General features: G+C 51.2%; 1 protein-coding gene across 2 annotated transcripts; it reads left to right on the top strand.

The window, feature by feature from the left end:
* Positions 1-9,882: 9,882 nt before the first annotated feature.
* On the top strand, positions 9,883-18,784 carry LOC131275680 (ral guanine nucleotide dissociation stimulator-like). Of its 2 annotated transcripts, none has more exons than XM_058286745.1 (13): positions 9,883-10,438; positions 10,849-10,959; positions 12,230-12,318; positions 12,937-12,993; positions 13,663-13,856; positions 14,085-14,755; positions 15,455-15,670; positions 15,956-16,059; positions 16,532-16,616; positions 16,961-17,035; positions 17,477-17,563; positions 17,972-18,004; positions 18,321-18,784. In XM_058286745.1, exons 1-13 carry the CDS (start codon positions 10,301-10,303, stop codon positions 18,444-18,446), a joined length of 1,986 nt encoding a protein of 661 aa, XP_058142728.1. In that variant the 5' UTR covers positions 9,883-10,300; the 3' UTR covers positions 18,447-18,784. The 2 variants fall into 2 exon arrangements, with proteins under 2 accessions (XP_058142728.1, XP_058142727.1); XM_058286744.1 differs by having other exon boundaries at positions 13,663-13,895.
* Positions 18,785-22,171: the final 3,387 nt, after the last annotated feature.

Here is a 22,171-nt window from a genome sequence, read left to right as displayed (position 1 = left end):
TTTTGAAAGTGGATCAGTCTCCCTTTTAGGGTAGACTATATCCCTCAGAAAGGGTCCCCTAGTTACTAGCCATCCCCATTCCCTCTTCCTGAACTACCATGAGGGCCCAGCAGTAGGCAGGACCTGTGCAGGGTTCTGGGCCCCAGAGGAGGGGGACCTGGGGGAGAGGCTGAGGGACCTCCAAACCCAACCCTCTCTGATGACAGTGGAGAGACAATCGGCCATAATGGACTACTCGGTCACTTGTGGGTTGCCTGACCTAGGATGGGCCCTACTTCACTCTCCCTCATGGTCTTGCCTGAGGAGAAGCTGCACCCCGCTCAGCCCACACCTCACACACTTTAACAGCCAGGTGACTCTGCTGCCTCAGCAGAAGACCCAAACTGCAGGCTTATTCTCAACCTCCACATACTAGTCTGAAAGAAGGCCAATGCACCCCAGCTCCCAGGGCAGCTGTGAGGCTCTCAGGAGATGTGGTGTGCCCACTGCTGAGAGCTCAGGGCTTGGGGAGGGGGCTCTCCTCCCAAAGCTCAGGCAGCTCAAGAAACCATGGAAACATCACCTTAAATCATGCTGCCCAGGCACATTCATCCTTTCTAATCCCCAAAACAGACTCAATTCTTTCTCCAGTTTTCCAAAAGGCAAACAAAACAGCACAGACTATTCAAATCACATGACCAAGGTCTCTTTGTTAATGAAAAGAATTTAAAAAATAACTTGATATAGTCACAGCTCATAAAACTGTACCCATATTCTATTTTTTACCTTGAGCTCTGATATAGGCCTTCTCTGCCTTTGCTACAAAATTATTACAGTAGTATTGTCAACTATAGTCTATGAGTGACATTAGTTATATTTTCCCCATGTATCACTATATTCTTAACACTTTGTAGTAGAGTAACATTCTTGTATTTGTATTATTAACCACAATTCTCATCTACAACTGAAATCATTATATTATACAGTCCCTAGGTTATCCTCCAGCAGTCTTTCAGTTAACATTAACCTCCATAGATGACTCCTTTCAGTCACAACATTTATAAACCTGCAGTGTTAGTTATACTCATTTTAATGTTTTACCATCAACTCTACCTCAGTCCACATATTTACAATCCCCCTTATTAAACATTCTACATACATTTAGCATCAGATGACCACCTGAATGTCCCTCAAATACTTTTCTTGTGCCTCCATGCCAAAGAGGGTCACCACTAAGTAGCTAGCTGTCCAAGCAAGAAACCTGGGAACATCATATTTTCTCCTCTGTACTCTTATTCCCAAATCCAACCAGTCATTTGTTCTGCAGATTTCACCACCAGAATCCCTCCCTGGTCTATCTTCCTCAGTTCATGCCCACTACCACTTCCCAGTATTGGCCTCATCCTCACTCTTGTGGACCTCTGTGCTCAGTTCCTAGCTATTCTCCTTAATTCCAGTCTTGCCTACTGAGATTCATCCACACCAGGCACCTGAATTGTCTGTTAATCTGCACAGCTCAACAGGTACCCCTGCCTCATTTACCATTACTCATTTTGAAGTTTCTTAGTGATATAAACTCATTTGTCTTTACCTTTCCCCATTTTTGCTCAAGGTCTTTTTTCTAGTTGCATTGTTAATTGGTGCTTGGTAGTGATCCATTGGTGCCAGGGAGTCTCACCCCCAGGAGTCATGTCCCACCTTGAGGGAAAGTAGTGTATTTGTATGCTAAGTTTGGCTTAGAGAGAGGCCACATTTGAGCAACAAAGAGGCCCTCAGGAGGTAACTTTTAGACAATAACACTACACTGAGTTTCAATTTCACAAGACAAGGTTCTTTAGTACAATCATCAGTATCAAAGGTCAGACACAGTAGTCCATCCTCCTTAACCAAGCACCACCCCTGTCTCAGGGGTTCTTACTGTCCCATTAGAGAATGTAGTAGTATTTCCCAGTGTGTCAATTGGATGTTCTTTCAGTTATTGTTTAGATCTCCACAGACTGTGATAATGCCCCTTGAGCACCTGAGCACATTCAAATGCCTTAACACCATGCTTCAGGTGAACCCCCTCACATACATTCCACCATCACTCCCCTACCACAACTGTGATCCTTTTGTGATCCAAAACCTGTCCAAAGATGAAGCCAAGAAAATAACTAAATAAAAGGAATAAGAAAATGAAATAATAATGAGAGTTTTAGAAATAACACAAAATACAAAATTTGTTTAAAAAATAAAAAGAAATTTAAATAATAAAAAATATATATTTTTAGACATTCTGTCTTTCAGCCCTGTAAGATTTGTTGTCTTATATGTACAGTCACATATTCTTCCATATAGTCCCCCAGTGACTTTTTACCTTTTCACTTTATCTTGAAAGAACCTTTAGTTACAGAAAAGTCATATATAGAATATAGGGGATTCTTATACACCCAATGCCCTTCCCATTTTCCCTTCCCCCCATTATAACATTTTAGATGTAGATGGTTTATTTTTTACAATTGATGTACAAATATTGAAGCATTGCTTTTAACCATGGCCCATGGTTTACATTAAGATTTACATTTTGGACTGTACACTTTTATGAATTTTGATGAAATTTGTAAACTACAATGTAAACCACTATCCATGTGGTGCATCAGTGCTCCAAACTGTATTCACCAAATGCAATGTTGTGCCATGATGATGAAAGAGGTTGTTGATGTGGGAGGAGTGGGGTGAGTGGGGTGGGGGATATAATGAGACCTCATATTTTTTTAATGTATCATTTAAAAAAAACAAGAAGGAAAATTAATTAATTAATTAAATGGCCTGTATCCATTATTGCAAGATCATGTAGAACAATTCCAATACTGCAATAATGCCCTATGAAGACTCTATTCTAGGCTTCCCTCCATCTCTCCTCAGGCATTATGGTAACCACTAAGTCTCACTTTTTGAAGAACAAATTTCATCATTACTTGCAATAATATTGAGGGCTTGAAATATTGGTCTCTCTTTTAGTAGCCACTGCCTATGTTCTCAGGGGACTCTTGCCCCTCTACTTGGGAACTTTGCATGACTATCCAGGATGGGAATTCAATATTTTCCAGTTTATTGTCTGGGGAGCTGCCCAATGGTACAGCACAATATGACAAGATGGATACTTACATATTCCATAGAAACCTCCCCCAGGTGCACCCTGTCTTGTATGCACCCCCACATCCAACATCCTATACCAGTAATTCTCCCCTGAATATTTACCAACACATTCCCAACATTGTAGTTTAAACCACAGACCTTCAAATCCCCAGAGTTCACCTGCTCCTCCCCCTGTGTTCAACTGATTGGATGGGACTCCTCCCATGGTTGAAGGCAATCTCCTCAGTTATTTGTGGATGTAACCAGCACTAGATGCAATCAAGTGATAGCTTAATTACACAAAATACTCTAACAAGCAGGCCAGTGCTTGCTTGACTGCACAACAGCACAGCATAAGCTAGCTAAGTCCTCACATGGGCTGAACCACCACAGGCACCTATGCACAGAAGGGGAGACTGAGGCCCAGGGTGGGAAGGAGGGCCTTGTCCAAGATCCACAGTGGCTCCTCTCTTGGGAATGCATTTGTGGCTTCAGAGTGTCTAGCCAGCATTCTGTCTGCATCACAGCAGGGTGCTCATGGTTGGACTCTTCCAGAAGTGGGCAAATTAGAGAAAATTCATTTCATAGAACTGTCAAGGGTCCCATGGGGGAAAGCAGGAACCCAGCCTGGATGTTTCTGTGCAACACTGTCCACTTTTCCCTTGGGAGATAAGGTGAGTGCCCATGAGCCTTAGAGCAGCATTCAGTGTCCTCATGGCCTGTTCCTGCACAGCACACATACCATCCTCAAGGCATATGTGATTTCCACATTCCTCCTTCCTCCCATTCATCAACAATCATTCTATTACATCCCCAACCTGAGCCAGAGAAAACTGGAGATTCAAGTCTGAGACTCAAGGAGCATGTGCCCTGGCCCTTTTCCTCTATGTTGTGAGTCCCTGTGTAACACTTTCTCTGCTAGTCTAAGGATAAATATATGCTCATCTGTCCTGGACCATCCATGGATTGCTCCTTCTTGACCTTCATGTTGAGCTCTGTGTTCTCAGCACCTGGCACTACATCTGGCACAGAGCTGGTCTGAGGAATATTTCTTGACTGAACAATTATTGGATCATTCTACTTACCATTAAGGGTAAGGGAAAGTTGGCTTTCAACTAGTTGACATGCCAGTGGAGAGGAAAGGAGGACAGGTGAGCCAGGGGCAGCCCTAGTCCCTACTGTCCAGGGACATCCAGGTTGGAGGGAGAACCCCACAATGAAATAGGGAATCTTTACTTCTGTCCTGAACCATGGGACTGTGCATGCTAAGAGCAGCACTGACTCAGAGGTGCAAGTGACTCTCCGTGCCCAGGGCTGGTACAAGTGCATTACAGGAGTTGTAAATTGACCAGGAGCAGTGAGGGTGAGAAGTTCAGGAGGCAGGAAGTGGAGGTCATGCCAGTTGGGAGAAATGGCATGTGCAAATGTGCCAGGCAGGAGACTTCAAGTCCTTTGTGTGGTGGGAAGTTACAGGGTGGTCTGCAGGGAGGGGCATGCAGGGCTGGATCACTAAGGGCCTTAGTGAGCACTGGCTCCTCCTGCCCATAGGCTCCCTCCTCATCCTCAGGCTGCAGAGCCTCCTTGCCCTGGTGCTCATGGACAGCCTGGTACAGTCCATCATCCACAGCCAGGACCTGGACATGCTCCAAGCTATGGTGGCTCCCAGGCACTATGAGCTCCAAGTCCCCATACATTGATGGGAAGGAATATCTCTCTAGAAATCTTTCTACTCTTCTTTTAAACATAATAGACTTTTCAGCTTTAGAAAAAAATAGAGAGAATACATTCCTACACATGTGGCTTCTCCTTGCAAGAAATAGACCAATATTGATACAATTTTTGTAATCAAAACCCATAGTTCACATGAGGGTTCACTCTTTGTGTGAACAGTCACGGGTTTTGACAAATGCATCATGCCATGTATCCAGCAATCCATGATCCTACAGAATAATTGTACTGCCCTAATAATGCACTGTGCTCCCCCAGTCATCCCACCCACCCAGCCCCCCAAAACCACAGGAACCACTGATCTCTTTACTGTCTCTATAGTTCTGCTTTTTCCACAGGGTCATGTAGTTGGAATCACACAGAACTGAGCCTTTGCACACTAACTACTTGCATTTAGCAACAGGCCTTGAAGGTTCCTCCATGATTTTTGTGGCTTGATACCTCATTTCTTTTGTGTGTGTGTATGTGTCTTTATTTATTTTTTTAAATATTACTTTAAAAAAATATGAGGTCCCCATACACCCCCCACCCTTCTCACCCCCCTCCTTCCCCCATAGCAACAATCTTTTTAATGCTGAAATACATGCCATTGTAGGGCTGTGTAGTTTGCTTATCCATTTACTATGATTGGGCATCTTGGTCACTTCCACTTTTTGGCAGTAATAAATAAAGCCACTGTAAACATTCCTGTGCAGGTTTTGTCATGGACATGATTTTCAACTCTTTGAGGGAATAGCTTGGAGTGTGAATGCTGGGTCCCATGGTAAACCTCTACCCAGCTTCATAAGAAACTTCCAAACTGTATTCCAAAGTGACTGAACCATTTTGCATCCCTACCAGCAACGAATGATTACTCATGTATCACCACATCTTCACAAGAATTTGTTGTTGGAGTTCTGGATTTCACCCCATCGCCTGGAGTATATATTGGAATCGAACTGCTTGAATCTGCAAGCCCTTGGTGATTTATGATGTTAAACATCTTTTCTTACACATTTACCATCTACATACCTTCTTTGTTGAAGGGTCTGTTTCATTTTTGCTGTTTTCTAATTTCAATGTTTTCCTATTATTGAGTTTTAAGGGTTCTTTGGATATTTTGGTCTTTGGAGCTATTTATACATCTGTATCAAATATTTCAGTAAAGACAAGGGTCCCACATGGCAACATCTGGCACTGCAGTCATGTCGGATGAAGCAATCCCAGAGCAATGCTGGGAAGGTAAAGCCTTGTCTGACACACTCTCTGGATTTTGGGGTTCAGTGCACAGGTTGGCATGCTCTCTGTGGAACACTATCACACCAACTCTGTGCTAGTCAGCTTTTGTCACATCCTGATGACAGGCCACAGAGAGGAACCTGAGTGGGACATCACACACTGGTGCCTAAATTAATCAGCAGATATTTTTTCATGTTTGATGCTACACTGGGATTGGACAGCAGGGACACTGACGTGGCCGAGGTTCACTACCTTTGTGTCCCTGCTCTCCCACACCTGTGCTGGGGAACCCTTCTCCCCATGAGCTCAGGAGAATGAGCACCCAGACAGGCTGGCCATGGGAGCCTCCAGACCATGTGTCCTTGTCCTGGTAACTGGCTGCTCCCATCTGCTGGCCGAGTCCTCCCTCGCCATTTGCCTGAGTCCCAGCTGCTGGAACAGACCCTATGCCAGGCACCCTCCTAGTGGAGCTCAGCACAAGCTCTCCATCCATGGCATCACCTCTAGCTCCCTTCGGGCTCCTGAATGTCCAGCCCCAGCCCACACTACATGCATAGGCACCCTCATCTCCTGGTAGCCCACCCAGGAGCCTGTTGTCAGAGAGTGGGCACACCACCAATCTGGGCTGTCTTCATCACTGTCCTGGAACACAGCAGATGCCCAGTTCTGTGGGTCAATCTCACATCCCTGGGGACCCCTCATGTCCCCAGACAACCCTGTCCAGGTCCTCCTGCCACACCAAAGTCTTTCTGGGTAGCTCTGACCACAGCCTCTTTGATTGGGCAGAGGCTCACTGTGTTACCCTGGTCTCTCTGTACTGACATATTCTGGGACCCCGTGTCTCTGCAAGGCCCAGGATGAGGAGGCTTTTGCTGCAGATACTAATCAACTACCCAGACTCATCGAGCCCAGCACATCCACAGAGGGTCACAGGTCCAGATCTCTCTGGGTTTTGCTGATGAGCCTGAAGACCTGACTCTGACCCCTGAGAAGGGCTCCTTGACCAGACCAGGCTGTCTGGCCTGAGAGAAGGACCATGCTCAAGAGCAGCTTTCCCTGCCATGTGAGGAGCAGTAGCATGGGAGGTTCAGGTGGCAGGCAGCGCCTGTCCCTCAGGATACAGCTTACCTGGTGGAGTGTCAGGATGGTTTCACAGCCTTGGGGAAAACAAAATAAACTCAAGAAATGGCCTGTACTCTTCATGGTGTGAAGGCAGCCTAGGGGACTGAAATGTTAAAAAGCACTTGGTCTGGCTACCAGATAGAGCTTTCTGTCACTGAGGAAGGTTGGCATTGTAATGCCTGAGATCTTAACTGTCAGGACAGATTTCCCCTGAAAGTAAGTGTGGGCTTCCATTGACAAGGTCCTCCTTACTGCTCCTTTCAAAGTCTCAGGGCTGGTAGGAGAGGAGTAATCTGTGATCCTGGCCACCAACTTGGGAGGACAAAAAGGCATGAACCGAGCCATATCTCCCCATGGCCAATGGTCAGACTGGGCTGGGTGTGAGCACGAAGCAGCAGCACAGGTTCTCGGGGATGAGGCAGGCTCGGTGGGATAGTGGCCTCCAGAGGGAAGCCAGGATGGGTGGGAGCACATTCCAGGTGGGGAGCTACAGGAGCACAGTCATGGGAACAGGGGGGCCCAGGAGAGGACTGAGGGGTGAGAGCCATCTGGTGTCAGGGTGCAGGGCCTGGGGTTGGTTAGCAGGACCCAGCTGCCAGGCCCTGAGGCCTAGGATTTGCCTTTTATGTAGAGAGCCCAACACTTACCAAATGCTTTTTTTTTTTTTTTTTGGCAGGTTCCTGGGATTGAAACCAGGACCTCTTCATGGGAATTAGGTGGTCACCCACTGAGCTACACTCACTCAATGTTTGACTTTTCAAAATCCCTCGAGCAGCCCATGAAAGGGCCCCGGATGCCAAGAGCAGGGCAGAGGTAAGACTCTGCCCACTTCAGCCATCACAGAGCATTGAAATTCCAGCATCTTTATTGAGCACTGATGGTAAACTAGTCCTTTGTTAACCATTATAATCCTGCCTTTATAAAGTTAGAAAACTGGTGCTCAGAGTGTTCAAACCCTCAACATACCACTTTTTAGTGGTGAGAACTTGGTCAAGTTCTTTTAGCTCTCTGTACTTCAGCTTCTTTATTTATATTAAAAGAGGGCAATACACTCTGGCTTTCAAATTGTTTTGAGGATGAAGGAAGTTCAAGCACTCTAAAGTTAGTGCCTGACGTATCCTAAACTTGCAATAAGTATCAGTGATTGGTATCTGTATTGTGATATTTTGTGATGACTTGTGCAGGGTCTGCCTGCCCATCTCTAAGCTGTCAGCTCCATGGAGAAAGAACCTTCTCCAATTTTTCTCCCCATCTCTGGGTTATAACATGGTGGTCCCCTGGAAGGACTAAAGAAATGAGGCAATGATGGATGAGTTGCTTAGCCATAACTTCACTTACTGATAACAATCATGGTGGAGGGGCCAATAGACCTGAAGTCAGAAGCACTTGGTTCTAGTCCCTTCCCTACCACTATCTTGGATCGATTTAATCTAAACAAGATCTAAGGCTACCACTGTCACCAATCCTCCGCATTTGCCTTCAGCCAAGCCTGACCAAGCTCCAGCTCCATGTACGCGCCACTGCTTGGATGTAGGATGGCTTCTGAAGACTTGGCCCTGCCACCATCAGTGGCCTCACTTGGTATTCTTGCAACAATCATCTTAAACACCTCTCCCCAATGGCTTCTGAGCTCCCCAAGGGCAGGATCCAGTCCCACTCAGCACTGAATCCCAGTGCCCAGTGTGTGCCTTGTGCACAAAAGGGCTAGGCGGGGTTCGAATCTTTAAAGCATGTCTACCCCTTGGAAGTCCACAAGAAGGAGTGAGAAGAGGAAAAGAGCTGGCTGTGATTTAAGGGCATGAGTATTATAATAAATGGACCTGAAATGTTCTATGGAAACTTGGAGGAGGGAACTATTCATCTGCCTGGGGAATGCCAGGGAAGACTTCTTAGAAAAGGTGACAAATGAGCTTTGTTCTATATGATGTGGCAGAGGGCACAACTTATGCCTGATGGATGGTAGACAAGGTGATCCTTCAGCACTGACATTCAGTGACTCTGGAAGCTTGAGATCTTATTAGGCAAGACACATACCAAGGAGGAAGCTCATCTCAGTGCCATTGACTTCTCTTTCATCCAGGGATCCAGCCAAGGGCAGATGTAGTGGATGAGGACAAGTGTGATGACATTTCAAGGAACTGATCAAATCTCAGGAGGTGGAGAGCCAGGAGTACCTGTTCTTCTGTGTCCCAAGCTGACTCCTCCTGTGTCCAGGATCAGACATGACACTAGGGATGTTGCAGAGACCCTGGGAACCTCCAGGATGCAGGCATCCCTTGAATCACAACTCCTGAACCTCAGAAGTCACCCTTGTCTTATTGTCAGCAATGATTTTTGGGAGATGCACAGATAAGATCACTTGGAAATCACATGCACCTATGGACATGGGTTCAAACAGTCTGTGGGCACCCATTCTTGGCCAAGTTCTGTGTTGCTCAGTAATTTGGTTCAAGAAGCAGGGGCCCAGGCAAACTAGTTCTTGGAGCCCTGGGGTAAGAATAGAGCAGATGACAGTGGGACAAGACTGAGACAGCAATCCAGGAGTGGGAGTGAGTTTATGAAGATCCCACAGCCCTGCCCAGGGCTGATTTGAGTTATATTCAATGTTACCTCCATCACCTTCCTGTTTATTCCATGTCTATATCTGTGAATTCAATCTGTTACACAAGACTATGGGGTTTGCAGTGTTTGCCCCACATTGACTTGGCCATGCCCAGGAAGCAGATGCTAGAATGATTCCCAGTGTATTGGGCAGGAGAGTTGGGAAGCCTCAGAAACTAGTGTGGTGTCACAAAACTGAAAAGAAAAGGGAGTCAGGTCCGCACCCAGGTGCGTCTCCTCCTAGCCGGGCCCGAGCTGAACACCGGCCTTCCAGGAAGCTGTGGGGAGGGACGTGTGGGCAGAACTTTGACCACTTAACAAGATGATTTGGGTGAGGGGGATAGACAGACAGACATGCAGAGGGAGTTTTGTGGAGTTTTTAGTCCTGAGAGGGCACTGGGAAGGGGACTGAAGGAGGTGACCTCACTGCCTTTGTCACAGACCCAACAGAACTTGGAACCCTGGTAACCAGGCCCCAGATTCCAGAGGCAGCCCCTTCCCAGCTCACTTGGCAGGAGACGCTCGAGAGAGCAGGATGTTCTCCTGCTGCGTTCGCAGACCCCGAGGCTCAGGCCTCAACCAAAGTAGGAATGAGTCCTCTTCCGGTGGCTTTCGAAATTGGTTCAGGCCTCAGCCACAAAGCCCCAGGCCACTGACCAGGAGGTCCCCAAAGGTAACATGGGGTGACCTAGGAACAGCCAACTGAGCACCTGCCACTACTGAGCTCCTGCCTTGGCAGCCCCATGTCCCATCCACCACCCCGTGTGGGGGAGGCATAAGCAGGGGCCACCCTGGGAAGCAGCAGGCTGTCAGGGATGGGAACCCAGTAGGTCCTTCCCTGTCACCTGCCAGGCCATGGCTGGAAGGGTGTGAAGGTGTGTCTTGAGGGTGGCTCTCCTGTGGACCAGTGTTAATCCTGAGCCCTGAACTGTCATCTCCTCTCCAATGGGGCTGCAGGGAAAGGGTGACCCCCATTTGGGCCTGACCTGGATCTTGGCTCCAAAGAAGTGCTTCATCCCCTGTGGTTTGGGGAAGGCCTCTCACTGACCCTCTTGTCCCACCTGCTGGGCACTGTGTTTGCAGAACTGCATGCAGATGGTAGGGGAACAGCTGGAGGAGGGGCTCGTCTACGCCGTCTACATAGAGAAGGTGCAGGTCCGTCGAGGCCCTGGCCAGGGCCAGCGCTGGTACCAGGTGGGAGTAGGGATCAATGGGGTATGAAACAGCAGGGTGGGGGGGTCCCCAGAGCCTATATCCCATCTGGCACTCCCCACTTTCTCTCCCAGGGCTTTCTCCCCTGATGTGCCCAATAGCCCACTTCCCAAGGAACCTGGAGCCCCACAACTCCCCACCACACTGCCATTCCATGGACCAGGGGGAGGTCACCTCAAAAGTTTAAGAACCTCAGAAAGGAGGCCTTAGCAGGGATTTCCCTGCAGGGTGGGCTGCAGGGTGGGCCCACGTCAGATCTGTGTGCATTTGGCTGCTGTATTTCTGTTTCCACTCCTTGGCCCCGTGTCCCCGGGCAGCAGTCTTCATGACTGTCCTCCCACACCTGCCCCAAGCCACACAGCTCCTCTCCTTAGGAGGGTTCTTGCCATCTCCCATGACCATCCTCTTGCCCTTCTCAGGTCAGGAGCTGAGGCCTGACTTGGCTGCCAATATTCCAGAAGCGAGGAGGCTTAGAGCAGCGGTTTGGCCTTAAGTGCTGCTGGACCTGGAACATTCCTTTCCTTTTCCCTTTCAGCACTGGTGACCTGGGCACCAGCCATGGGTCCTAAGCAATATTCCCTCCCCCCACCCCAGTAGAGGCTCTTTGGAATGGGCAGGGTGGGTAGAGGACACACAGCCCTTTCACCACCAGTGAGCGACACAGGAACTGCCTAAGGCTGGAGCAGTTCCATCACCACTGGCTGTCTCTGTGGGTGGCAGCATCCCTGCAGCCCATATGGAATTGTCTCTTTGCATTTTCCTTTAGTTTCCTGGTCTTAGTTCTGGGTGGCAAATGGCATCATGTTGTGGCTTTGGCCCCATGAGCAGTGGAGGAAGTCGTTTACTGACCAGGTGGGTCTGCCGGACCCTGAGGTGTCAGTTCAGCTCCTCGGCCCTGCAGTGGGGTTTCTCCCCCAGGGACACCCAGGCCCTTGTCCTTTGCCAGGTCTGGAGTCTCACCTTTCAATTACCTCCTCACCTCCAAATCAAAAGGAGGCCGAGGACCTTTCTCTGCTGGAGGCATGCACGTGACCCTGGCCTCAAGGCGCTGAGGGCTTGGATACAGCAGGACTGCCCAGAGCCCCAGCCCCACCCGGGGGTCCCCAGCTCTGCCCCTCAGCACATGTGACTCTTCTTCCCACCCTAGAGGATGAATGTCTGGGCCCGCTCGAGGGAGGAGCACCGCATGGTGCGCATGGTCAAGGCAGGCCCGTGGGAGAACCTGGCCGAGCACCTGGTACCCGCCTTCCAGGAGGGGGACCTTGTCTTTGTCAAGACCTTCCTGGGGACATACCGCGTGTTCACCACCACCGAGCAGGTCCTGCACCTGTTGTTCAGAAGGTGAGTGCCCGCCCCGTCCCTGCTGCCTTGACTGCTCTGCCCCCAACTTACTTGTGTCTCAGAAGTGTCATTTCACCCACCGGCCTCAGTTTCCTCCTTGGACAGGAGGGGGTTCAGGGTACCTATCTGCAGGGTTGATTGTAAGGACTAAGAGTGAGGATGCATGGAAAGTGCTTCTCTGAGCCTGGCTCCCTGGGCAGGAAGGCTGGAGGGGCAGGATTGTTCCTTAACAGGGTTTTCCTCCTCCCAGTAAAGAGGCTCTCGGGCTCCCCCCCTTACTGACCCCAAGTTTCCTCTTTACTAAGGGAGTTTGAGGTCCCTTTTGGGCCTCTGACCTTGGTGGGTAAGAGGAGGGACCAGTGTAGCCTGTCAGAGGGGTCCAGGCCCACCCTATGCCTGAGAAGGTGCCACTTAGGGCACTTCTTCATCAAGTATATACATCAAGCGTCTACTAGGTACAGGCACTTCCTTAGGCAGCTTCACGCAGTGAACAAAGCCAGCCAAAGTCCATGCCCTTCTGGGTTCCATTGGAGTTGGGGCTGCAGGCTGTAACAGGTGTCACCTTAAGCAGGGGTACTCTCAAAGAGAGTCAGCCGTGACATGCCACGTCTCCCCTAGATATGGACGGAGCCTCCGTGGCAGAGACAGGCAAGGAGGAGGCCTGGAAATGAGAAAGTAAGTGCACTTGGTGGGGGGGGTAAGGGGCTCTCCTCTCCAGAGACCAGTGTTGGAGTTTGGGGGACAGGTGGTAGGGAAGGACTGGGCAGAACACAAAGCCCCACCCATCTTATGAGCTCCCTTGAGAGTAGAGTCCAGAGGGCTTCCCCCTCCACTTGGAAAGGCGTCAAGGGAAGCTGTGGGTGGGGTCCTGGGGCACTGGCTGCAGAGGACACTTGGCCAGCACAGCCCAATCACACCCCAGGAGCCCAAACACCACCTTGTGCAGACCCACAATAGGAGGTGGTGAGCAGCCAGCTCCAAAGCTGCCCTGACCTCACTCCTGTCTGCCTGCATGGATGGCAGGGTGGCTGCACTGCTGAAATTTGGGAGGTCAGTGTCAGTGGGAAGAAGAGACACACACGATGCATGGCAGAGGATGAGGCAGCTGTGCAGGGCAGAAGTTGCCTGGGGGGAGGGCCACGAGGGCCCGGGGGAGGAGGACAGATCTTCTTCCCTTATCACTGACATATTGAAGAAGCTCCCACTATGTGTCCATGCCCGGCTATGGAGAGACCAGTCAAAACCTCTCCTGTCCTTATGGACCTGATTTTCCAACGGGAGGGTCCCTGGGCAGTGTGGAAGGAAAGGCCCGTGTCTGACTCTGCTGCCCCCTCCTGTCCTCAGCACCGTCTCCTCGCTGCTGGGCACCTGGATGGACCGGTATGCTGAGGATTTCACAGAACCTACAGGCTCACCCTGCCTCAAGCTGCTGGTGGGCTACGCCCAGGTGTATCTTCCTGGCTCTGCCCTGGAGTGCCGAGCCATAGCTCTACTGTCAGGGAGGAACCATCTGGAGCCCATTGAGGCTGAGCCAAAGGGTGAGGGCGCCTCAGGATGGGAGCATGTGAGCTTGTGGGGTGAGGACCAGGAATGGATCCATAGGCAGGGACTAGCAGGGGTTGCCACCAGGTCAGGAACAAAGAGGAGCCCTGATGTCTGGGAACAGTTTTGGGGACTGGATCTTCCCCAAAAGATAGTGGGAGCTTCAAGTGGGAGCTTAAAGACACTTAAAGAAATTCACGGTTTGGAACTTACCTCTTCTGCAGCTCATTTGTCAGCCCCAGAGCAGCAAATGCCTCCAGGACAACATCCACTGCCAGTTCCACCACCTGTGGCAGTCACAGGGGCACTTCCAGAGCCTGAAGAAGCTCCATCTCCACCTCTGCTGCCAGCTCCTGAGTTTGTCCCAGTGCTTGGACAACAAATAGAGCCTGAAGCATTAGGTGATGTAGCACCAGCTCCGGAGCTGAAGGTGGCTCTAGCACCACCACCACTTCTACCCACAGTGCTAGGGCCTGTGACACCTGTGGAGGTACCATCAATGCCGACTCTGATAGTAGAGCCAGCTCCATCCTCAGATGTTGTACCTGCAGCCATGCTGGAAGAAGTCACATCACCATCTCTATCACCAGTTCCTGAGCTGGAGGCACTCCCACCGCCACCTCCAGAGTCACCTACACATTTCAAGTCAGTGCCCTTTATGGAACCACAGCCTCTTAACTTGCCTTCAGCAGCAATGGCTCTTGAGGGGGAGGCAAGTCTGGCACCACCACCAGAGCCAGTGCCAAGGCTCGACCCAGTACTGGGGCAGGCCACACCCCCGGAACCTTCCTGCTCTTGTACTTTGCCTTTGGAAATCAGGCTGAGTGAGGAGATTGCTAACCTCCTGGCTTTCCCTCCGGAGCTGGTGGCACAGCAGCTGACCCGAATGGATGTGGTGAGCAGCTGGACATGATAGGGTGGGGCTGGGAGGCTCTTCCTTCTGGGAACTGCTGCCCACCTTACCACCCCCTGAATCAGAATCTTAGGATCTGGGTTCAAACACTGGCTCCACTCCCAGAATTTCAACCTGGGCAAGTTTACTACTCCCTAAGCCCATGCTTCACTCCTCTGGAGAGTAGCTATTGGGCAGTAGCCATCTCTGCCTCATGCACTGACTGGGAACATGACATGAGAGCAAAGAAATAGAAAGCCTGAGGGGGCTTCATCATGGAGGCTTGAAGGAGCTCACTGTGGTGCAGCCAACCCCATGGGGTCCCACACAGTGCTGGTGCTCTCCATCACATTGACACGAGATAGGCCCTTATGTGTACTGGGTCCTTAGGCAGGGACCATGCACCCGACAACATGGCATCCGAGGATGCATTATAATGAGGGTTGATGGTGCTACCTGGGCCTGTGGAAGTCTGAGGCACCTTGGGGGCTGGGGGCTGTGAGATGGACTTGAAAATGGAGCCCTCTCCCCTGCAGGCCTTGCGGCTGAGGACTCTAGAGTGCTAGGTCCCCTCAGGGAACAATGAACACACCCTGTCCTCAGCCTGCCAAGCCCCACCTGAGACCCCTGGACCCTGGCCTAGGTCAGGAGGGCCTAGGGCATCTGAGCTTGGCATGGTTCCTGACATCCCCTCCTCCCCAGGATCTCTTCAAGAAGGTGGTGCCCTATCACTGCCTGGGCTCCATCTGGTCCCAGCGTAACAAAAACTGCAAAGAAGAAATGGCGCCCACCGTCCATGCCACCATCACCCATTTCAACCGGGTGATAAACTGTGTCATGTCCACCTGCATCGGGAACCAGAGCATGAAGGACCCAGCCAGGGCCAGGGTGGTGGAGCACTGGATCAAGGTGGCCAGGGTATGTTCAAGGGGCTCTCTCTGGTGTCCTGAAACCCCACTTTATACTTATTGGCTCTCAGGACCACAGGCCCTCCTGGCCTGTAGCACAGTCCTGCACTATCCTCCCTTCCAAACAAGGCTACCCCTTCAGGACGACTGTGGGTGTCACTCTGTGTCCATGATGTGCCTCAGGGCCTCCGTCAGTGTCTCTCTCATCCTGGGAGTGGATATCAGCTGTGGGAGCTGAAGCTGGAGCAGGGGGACACCCACACCCACTCTCATGGTGAATCTGTCTCCCTCCCAGGAGTGCCGAATCCTCCATAACCAATCGTCCTTCTATGCCGTCATCTCTGGTCTCCAGAGCTATCCACTCCTCTGTCTATTGAAGACATGGGAGGAAGTTTCCAGGTGGGCAGGCCTCTCTCTAGGGGACATAAGATTGGGCGAGGGACCTGGGGAAATTGCCACTTAGGGAGTCTGGGAGGCAGCAGCTCCTGGGTAGGGCCAGAAAGATTGTAGCTCTAGGTCTCCATATCACCTGAGGTGAGCTGTTTTGCCTCAACACCACTTCCCTCCTCCGTCCCTTATGGAGTGGAGCCAAATGGGAGCATGTTAAGTGTTTGCTTCTCAGCAACACACTCTGTCCAAATGAAAAAAGCATGTGCAAAAAGAGCTGCTCATGGAAAGGGATGGGAGTCCCTGCTGTGCACACATGAGAGCTCAGCTCACTAGTCCACACTGTCCTGCAGTGCTCAGATTTACAAAGTTTCAACACCACCCAGCCAGGCAGCCCGAGTCCCAAGCAGCTAAAAGAAGGTGGTTCAGCCCTTACTCCCTCCCCCCCACTCCCACCTTTTTCTTCCTTCTTGCCCTCCCCCAGGGACAGCTTCTGCCTCTTTCTGACTCTGTCAGAGATTTACTGGAAGGAGCACAACCTCTCCCATGGCAGTGAGCTGATCATCAAGGTAAAGAGGAGGCTGGGGTCAGGGCTCAGGAGGTGGGGTGGTTAGTTTTTCACTGAAAGTTTCTGTGAAAACCTCCAGCCTGGCCTATTCTGGAAGAAGATGAAGAAGGATGTTTGGCTCATGGGCAGGGGGAGGGGATCATTGTAGGACTCAGTGCTGTGTCCTCACACCACGGATGAAAAAACGGGCTCAAGAGAGCAGTCCTCATGCACAAGGTCATGCTGGGGACATTGTGCATGTGGTGGCAGCAGATTTCCCTCAGTCCACTATTCCCAGGTGCTCAAGACCCACGGGACAATGGGTGAGGGGGAGGGCCTCACTGACCACATTCTCCACCCTGGCAGAGGTCCATCTCTAAATTCTCCACCCTGGAGGCAAATCCCCAAATAGTCCAGAGGCAGCATCAGCAGCAAGAGAGGGTGAGTGTGCCTGAAGCCAAAGGAGTTGGGGTGAGGTGGCCTCCAAATCAGGATGGGGGCCCTTCTCACGCCTGCCCCTCCAGTCCACTGAGCCTGGAAAGCCTCCCTTCAATGTCCCTTCTCCTGGCCTTAGGACGGTGAGCTGTGGGAATCCTGGGGGTCTCCTTGCAGCCAGTCAGAGCAAGAACCTTGAGGAGCTGACTCAGGGTGGCTGGAGGAGGGGAGGGGTACACATGGTTACTGAAGAAAACTCAGTCCTGGGAGGTGGCTTCAGAGAAATTTGGGGTCTTTGGAGACTTTAAGGGGAACTTAAGGGTTACAGCAAAGTGTCCTAGAGGAAGGCTGGGTGGTCCCTGGAGTCTGAGACTGAGGAGTTTCCCAAGTGGTGTCTTGGTGGCACCTGAGAGCCTGTGCTCATCCCCACCCTATCCAATGCCACAGGGTGACATCCAAGGTGTGGTCCCATGCCTGAGAACTTTCCTCACACAATTTTTGCTTTTGGAGTATGCCATGCCAGAGTATCTGGATGTGAGTTGTTCGGGGGCCAGGGTAGGGTGGGAAAGGGGCCCTGAGGCTTGGGTGGACAGGTCCTTCTGTGAGCCCTGAGCTCTCAGCAGTGAGCACATCATGTCTCCTGGGAGCCTCACAGATGCCCTGGGAGCTGGGGTGCCATGAACTTCTTACAGAAGAGTAGATGGAGGCTGGTCCAAGGGGCCTTCTCTCCATTGGTTCATCACAACTTGGACTGGAAGGTCTCTGTCACCACTCCCAGTCCCCACTAAAGGAAGCGAGGGGCTTGCCTGAGTCCATCTGTGGTCTGGGCTGCCCAGTGCATGTTGAACCTGCAGTAGTAAAGCATGACAGGGGCAGAGGGGCAATGGGCTTGGCAATGGCTAGGAGCCCCTTTATGATGAATGCAAATTCTCTGCCTTCCAGGGAAGGAAGATCAATTTCGAAAAAAAAAGGAAGGTGAGTAGCTGTGGCCATCGCTACAGGGGTGGGGCTGTGGTGGGGTCAGGGTAATAAACAGAGACCCTCCTGGGCAGGACCCCCCAGGGCTGCTCATAGCTTCCTCTGAAATTGAGGGGGATAGTGGGTGGGGTTATGCATGGGATGAAGAACAACTTCTAGGAGGATGAGCTGTGTGAAGTCAGCCCTGAGGGCAGGCAGAGCCTGGAAGGGAGTGAAGAGGTGGGGGATCCACAGGACTAAAACCAGCCCCTGGACCCCGTCCCACCCAGCAAGCCCACCCAGGTTTTGATGATACATCTTTCCTTGGCCCCAGGAATACCAGATGGTGGAGGAGCTCCAGCAGCTCCAGGTGGGCTGCTGCTATGAGGCCCTTGTGCCACATGAATCATTTGGAGCCTGGTTTACAGCCATGGAGCAGCTCAGTGAGAAGGACCAGTGAGGCCAGGACAGAATCAGGCCATAGTAGGAGCGGGATGGTCCTGGTGGCTCCTGGGTCACCATAAGACCCTGCAGTTGGCTCCTTTCATGTTTTGAAAACCTGTCCTGTGGGTTTGGGTCCATTCCTTGCTCTCCAGGATGCAAGAATTGTCAGGGACCTCTCATGCATTTCCTGTCCAAGACCTGGACTCACACATACCTCCCAGGTGCCCTCTTCTCTTTCCATGTAAAATAGCATTTAGAGACCAAAATCTACACATGAGAGGAGGATTTTGCTACCAGATTTTCTTTACTTACAGGCCTGTTCAATAAAGAGAGCTAGAAGCTCTTTTTTATTTATCGAGAAAGTGGGTTATTTCAGACATAGATCAGGGACATATCAGGGAAGTGCCTGCCTGGCCTGGCCCACTGAGGTTGGGGTGAGCAAAACTACTTGGCCAGGCAGACCTGGGAAGGGGGACCCTGAGCTGGCAGACATCAGGGCCATTTAGAATTTCCCCTTTTGGAACTTGGGTCCCTTCTGCATACTCCCCAGAAGGGCTGAGATAGCTCTGTCCTTCACCTTGGCATCCACAGGTGTGTTTTGCTTCAGGAGAAGAAAATGGTGATGGGCTGAGGGATCCATAGTGTAGTAAACTTTTGCACTGTGTGGGATCTGCAGCACTGGGGGGTGGGATAGAAGGGTGGTCAGCTGTGCCCTGGAGGCCCCAGGACACCCCAACACTTGTGCCCACATGAGAGAAGGCCCCAGCCAGGGACCTTAATTCCCTATTCCAACTCCAGGACCATAAAGGAGCCCTGGGAGTGACACCTGCCTGAAGGAAAGACTCTGCAGAGGTGCAGCTAACAATGAAGGACACTTAATTAAAGAGTGACTCTGACTCTAACTGCCATCCTCAGAATGGAGCTGCCATGAGGTCATGTACTCTCACCCCCATGCCCTGCCAGCTGCACTGCTCAGGATCTAGGGGCTGAAATTGACTTTCTAGAACCCAGTGCACATACACCAAATCCAGCACTACCCAGGACAAGACCACTAAGGCCCAGCAAAGACCACCTGAGCCAGGCCTTCTGAGCGGGATCCTAAAGTATTTACACTTTGACCCTATTTTCCAACTGTCTTTGTGGCCTAGAACAAGCTAGAAAGAAACACCAGGCTGGAGTTCATGCTCTGGCTTCAGTGACATGGTGACTCATCTCCTTTCTTAATTGCTCCAGTCCTCAGTCTTCCTGTTCTGTAGGACAGGTCCTTCTGCCCTATTTCACACCTCCCAGCTGCAATTTCTCATTTGAAAGATGGAAGAGGATTTCGAACCTCCTTCTAGGAAAGGTGGGAGTTATTTTACTTTGCCTGGGTTAATGGCTGGGAGAGGAGGATCAGCTCACTGAGAATAAGTTACCCTTACTGTGCACAGGCATGCTATGTGTGCATTCGATGCTGGATTTTCTCTCCCCTATGGGGATAAGGAGCAGGCCCAGGAGTGTGATTAACTGATATAAGGGCTCAGAGTCAGGAAGTCTGGCTCTGCGTCAGTGCTATTCTGGATTCTTTCACTTCCCCACTTCCTAGAATACTGAGGTGGCTCCCTCAAGCCTCCAAAGGGGATCGAGGAGACTTTGTCTAGTTTTCACTATCATAACAAGATGGTCTGTGCATATTTGGCACTTGTGTCCATCAGTCATGGTGCTTTTGGAGGTGCAGTATCACAGAACACCCTTCAAGTTGAGCCCCTCTTCTTCACCATCTTGCAAAAAGCCCTTTCTTTGGGAACTTCAATGGTGTTAGCTTTGATCTAGGTTCCCAATGCCTGGGTCACATCCAGGGAAGGGTACACAGGGAGATAGAGCAGGTAGGGAGAAGGTGCTGTGGGCCCTGTGGGCTGCCATCGGCACCTTGTTTTTGGACAGGGTGCCTTCTCACCCTGCTGTCAGGTATACTGGAACCAGTGGGCCTCGGATCTTTAGGCTGTGGACAGGGCTCATGCCTACCCCCTCCAACACCACCCTCTCCAACACTCCTCCTGACTTACTTCGATTGTCTGATATGATTTGCACCAGATTGTAGTCTTCGGGCTTGTCTTGATGCAGGTTGTGTTCTTCCAGGGCCTTGCTGATCATGGCTAGAGCCCTATCTTGGCTGGTCACCTGTGGTGGATCAGGGACAGACTCTCAGGGCCTGAGTCCTGGAGCCTGATCCCTCACAGTGCAGCTGCCAGAAATCCTATGGGCCAAGTCTATTCAGGGTGGGGTCTATAGGGGCCACATGCTCTTCCCTTGGACCCACAAGAGATCATGGAATGAGGCCAAGAACTCAGGGGCCAAAGAGTGACCATGCAACAGATTGTGGGAACTGAGGAGTGAAATCTGGCCCTCATGCTCTCAATTCTTGCCTCCCAATCATGGGAAATGGTGTTCCCCTGCCATGCCTCTGACCCTCCAGGACCCCTCCAGATAGCAGTGAACACCAGGAAATAGCACACATCCAGTGTGAACCCAAATGTCAGAGAGGAGGAGGGGCTGAATGATACGCTACAGGTCAGCAGGACTGCCCTGGGCTCCAGGATGCAATTGTGGTCAGCAAGGTCTAGAATGCAGTTACCTTGAAATGAGGGCCAATCTGGAGGCAGGATCAGGACATGGGTCAGACAAGGGAGAGCTTAGTGAAACTACCCCTGCTCCTGGCCACAAGAGAGGAGCACCCGGGGTGGTTATGGAACAAGGCTCTTAGGCCCAGTCTCTGTGCAGGGGCCAGGCGTGGCTCCATATGCACATCCCATCCAGCATCTACCCCTGCTCACACCTTCATGGCCACTGTCCTGGGGCAGACGCTGTTGTCCATGCTGGTCACAGCAGCAGCCCTAACTGGCTGGTATCTGCATGCATCAGCTCAACCTCCACTTTGAGGCCAAAAGTCACCTGCTATCCCTGTTCTCCTCTGACCCTTCAGTGGCTCTGTCTCCCCCCATGAGAAAGTCAAGCTCTGTCTAGCAGTCACAGGGCCTGATGTGACCCACACCTCTTTGGACCCACCTCTTCCCCTTGGTTCCTGTTCCTTCAGGCCCTGGGCTCCTGGCTGATCCAGGGGCTGCCCAGCACATGTCTTCCTTGGGCCTGGTGGGCTGTCCCCTCCCTGATCCTCTCTGGGGCCACCTCAGCAAGCTCTTCCCAGGCCGTGCTCACTCCACGTGCCAGCCTCAGCCCCTATGTCCACTATCCTTAGCCCTGACTGCCATTGAACTCACACTCTTCCTGCCTCTGGAGGTGGTTGTCTGTCTTTCACCATCCACCAGGAAGTCTGCTCCATGAAGGCAGGGAGGGAACATGCTCTTCCTTATGTGTCAACTGCCTGAACCACTGAGGGGCCCCAGGGGATTTCCACATGCCCATCTCACCAGGATACTCTTGTACTTGACGTTGTCCTCATACAGGCTGACATGGACAATGCCGCAGGGCCCCCTTGCCATTTATAGAGCACGCGTGAGTAACCATGCATGTGGTTGGTCTGCATGGCCCTGGATTGGATGGAGGGAGATGAAGAAGGCATTCCTCCAGATGCTGATGTGACTACGGACGAGTTCTGTGATGGGGAATACAAAGATAAGCAGAAGGTCTGGAAGCTCAGGGCAGCCCTGGGCTGCTCTAGAAACTCCTATCAGTTCTAGAAGTTCTTTAGCAGTCAACAATCATCAAGACCTTTGTGGATGGGGGTGGCAAACAGGCACAGGG

Source organism: Dasypus novemcinctus, chromosome 23, assembly GCF_030445035.2.
Source record: "Dasypus novemcinctus isolate mDasNov1 chromosome 23, mDasNov1.1.hap2, whole genome shotgun sequence".
NCBI classification, from domain to species: domain Eukaryota; kingdom Metazoa; phylum Chordata; class Mammalia; order Cingulata; family Dasypodidae; genus Dasypus; species Dasypus novemcinctus.
Note: the sequence above shows the minus strand (reverse complement) of the source record. Positions and strands in the feature narration are given on the sequence as shown.

Excerpts from the sequence above, each read along its gene's own strand:
- LOC131275680 (XM_058286744.1), top strand. The coding sequence starts at position 10,301 with ATGTTCTCCTGCTGCGTTCGCAGACCCCGAGGCTCAGGCCTCAACCAA. Across the intron at positions 12,319-12,936 it reads CTGCACCTGTTGTTCAGAAG|ATATGGACGGAGCCTCCGTG; the intron begins GTGAGTGCCCGC and ends CGTCTCCCCTAG. Across the intron at positions 17,036-17,476 it reads AGCATCAGCAGCAAGAGAGG|GGTGACATCCAAGGTGTGGT; the intron begins GTGAGTGTGCCT and ends CCAATGCCACAG.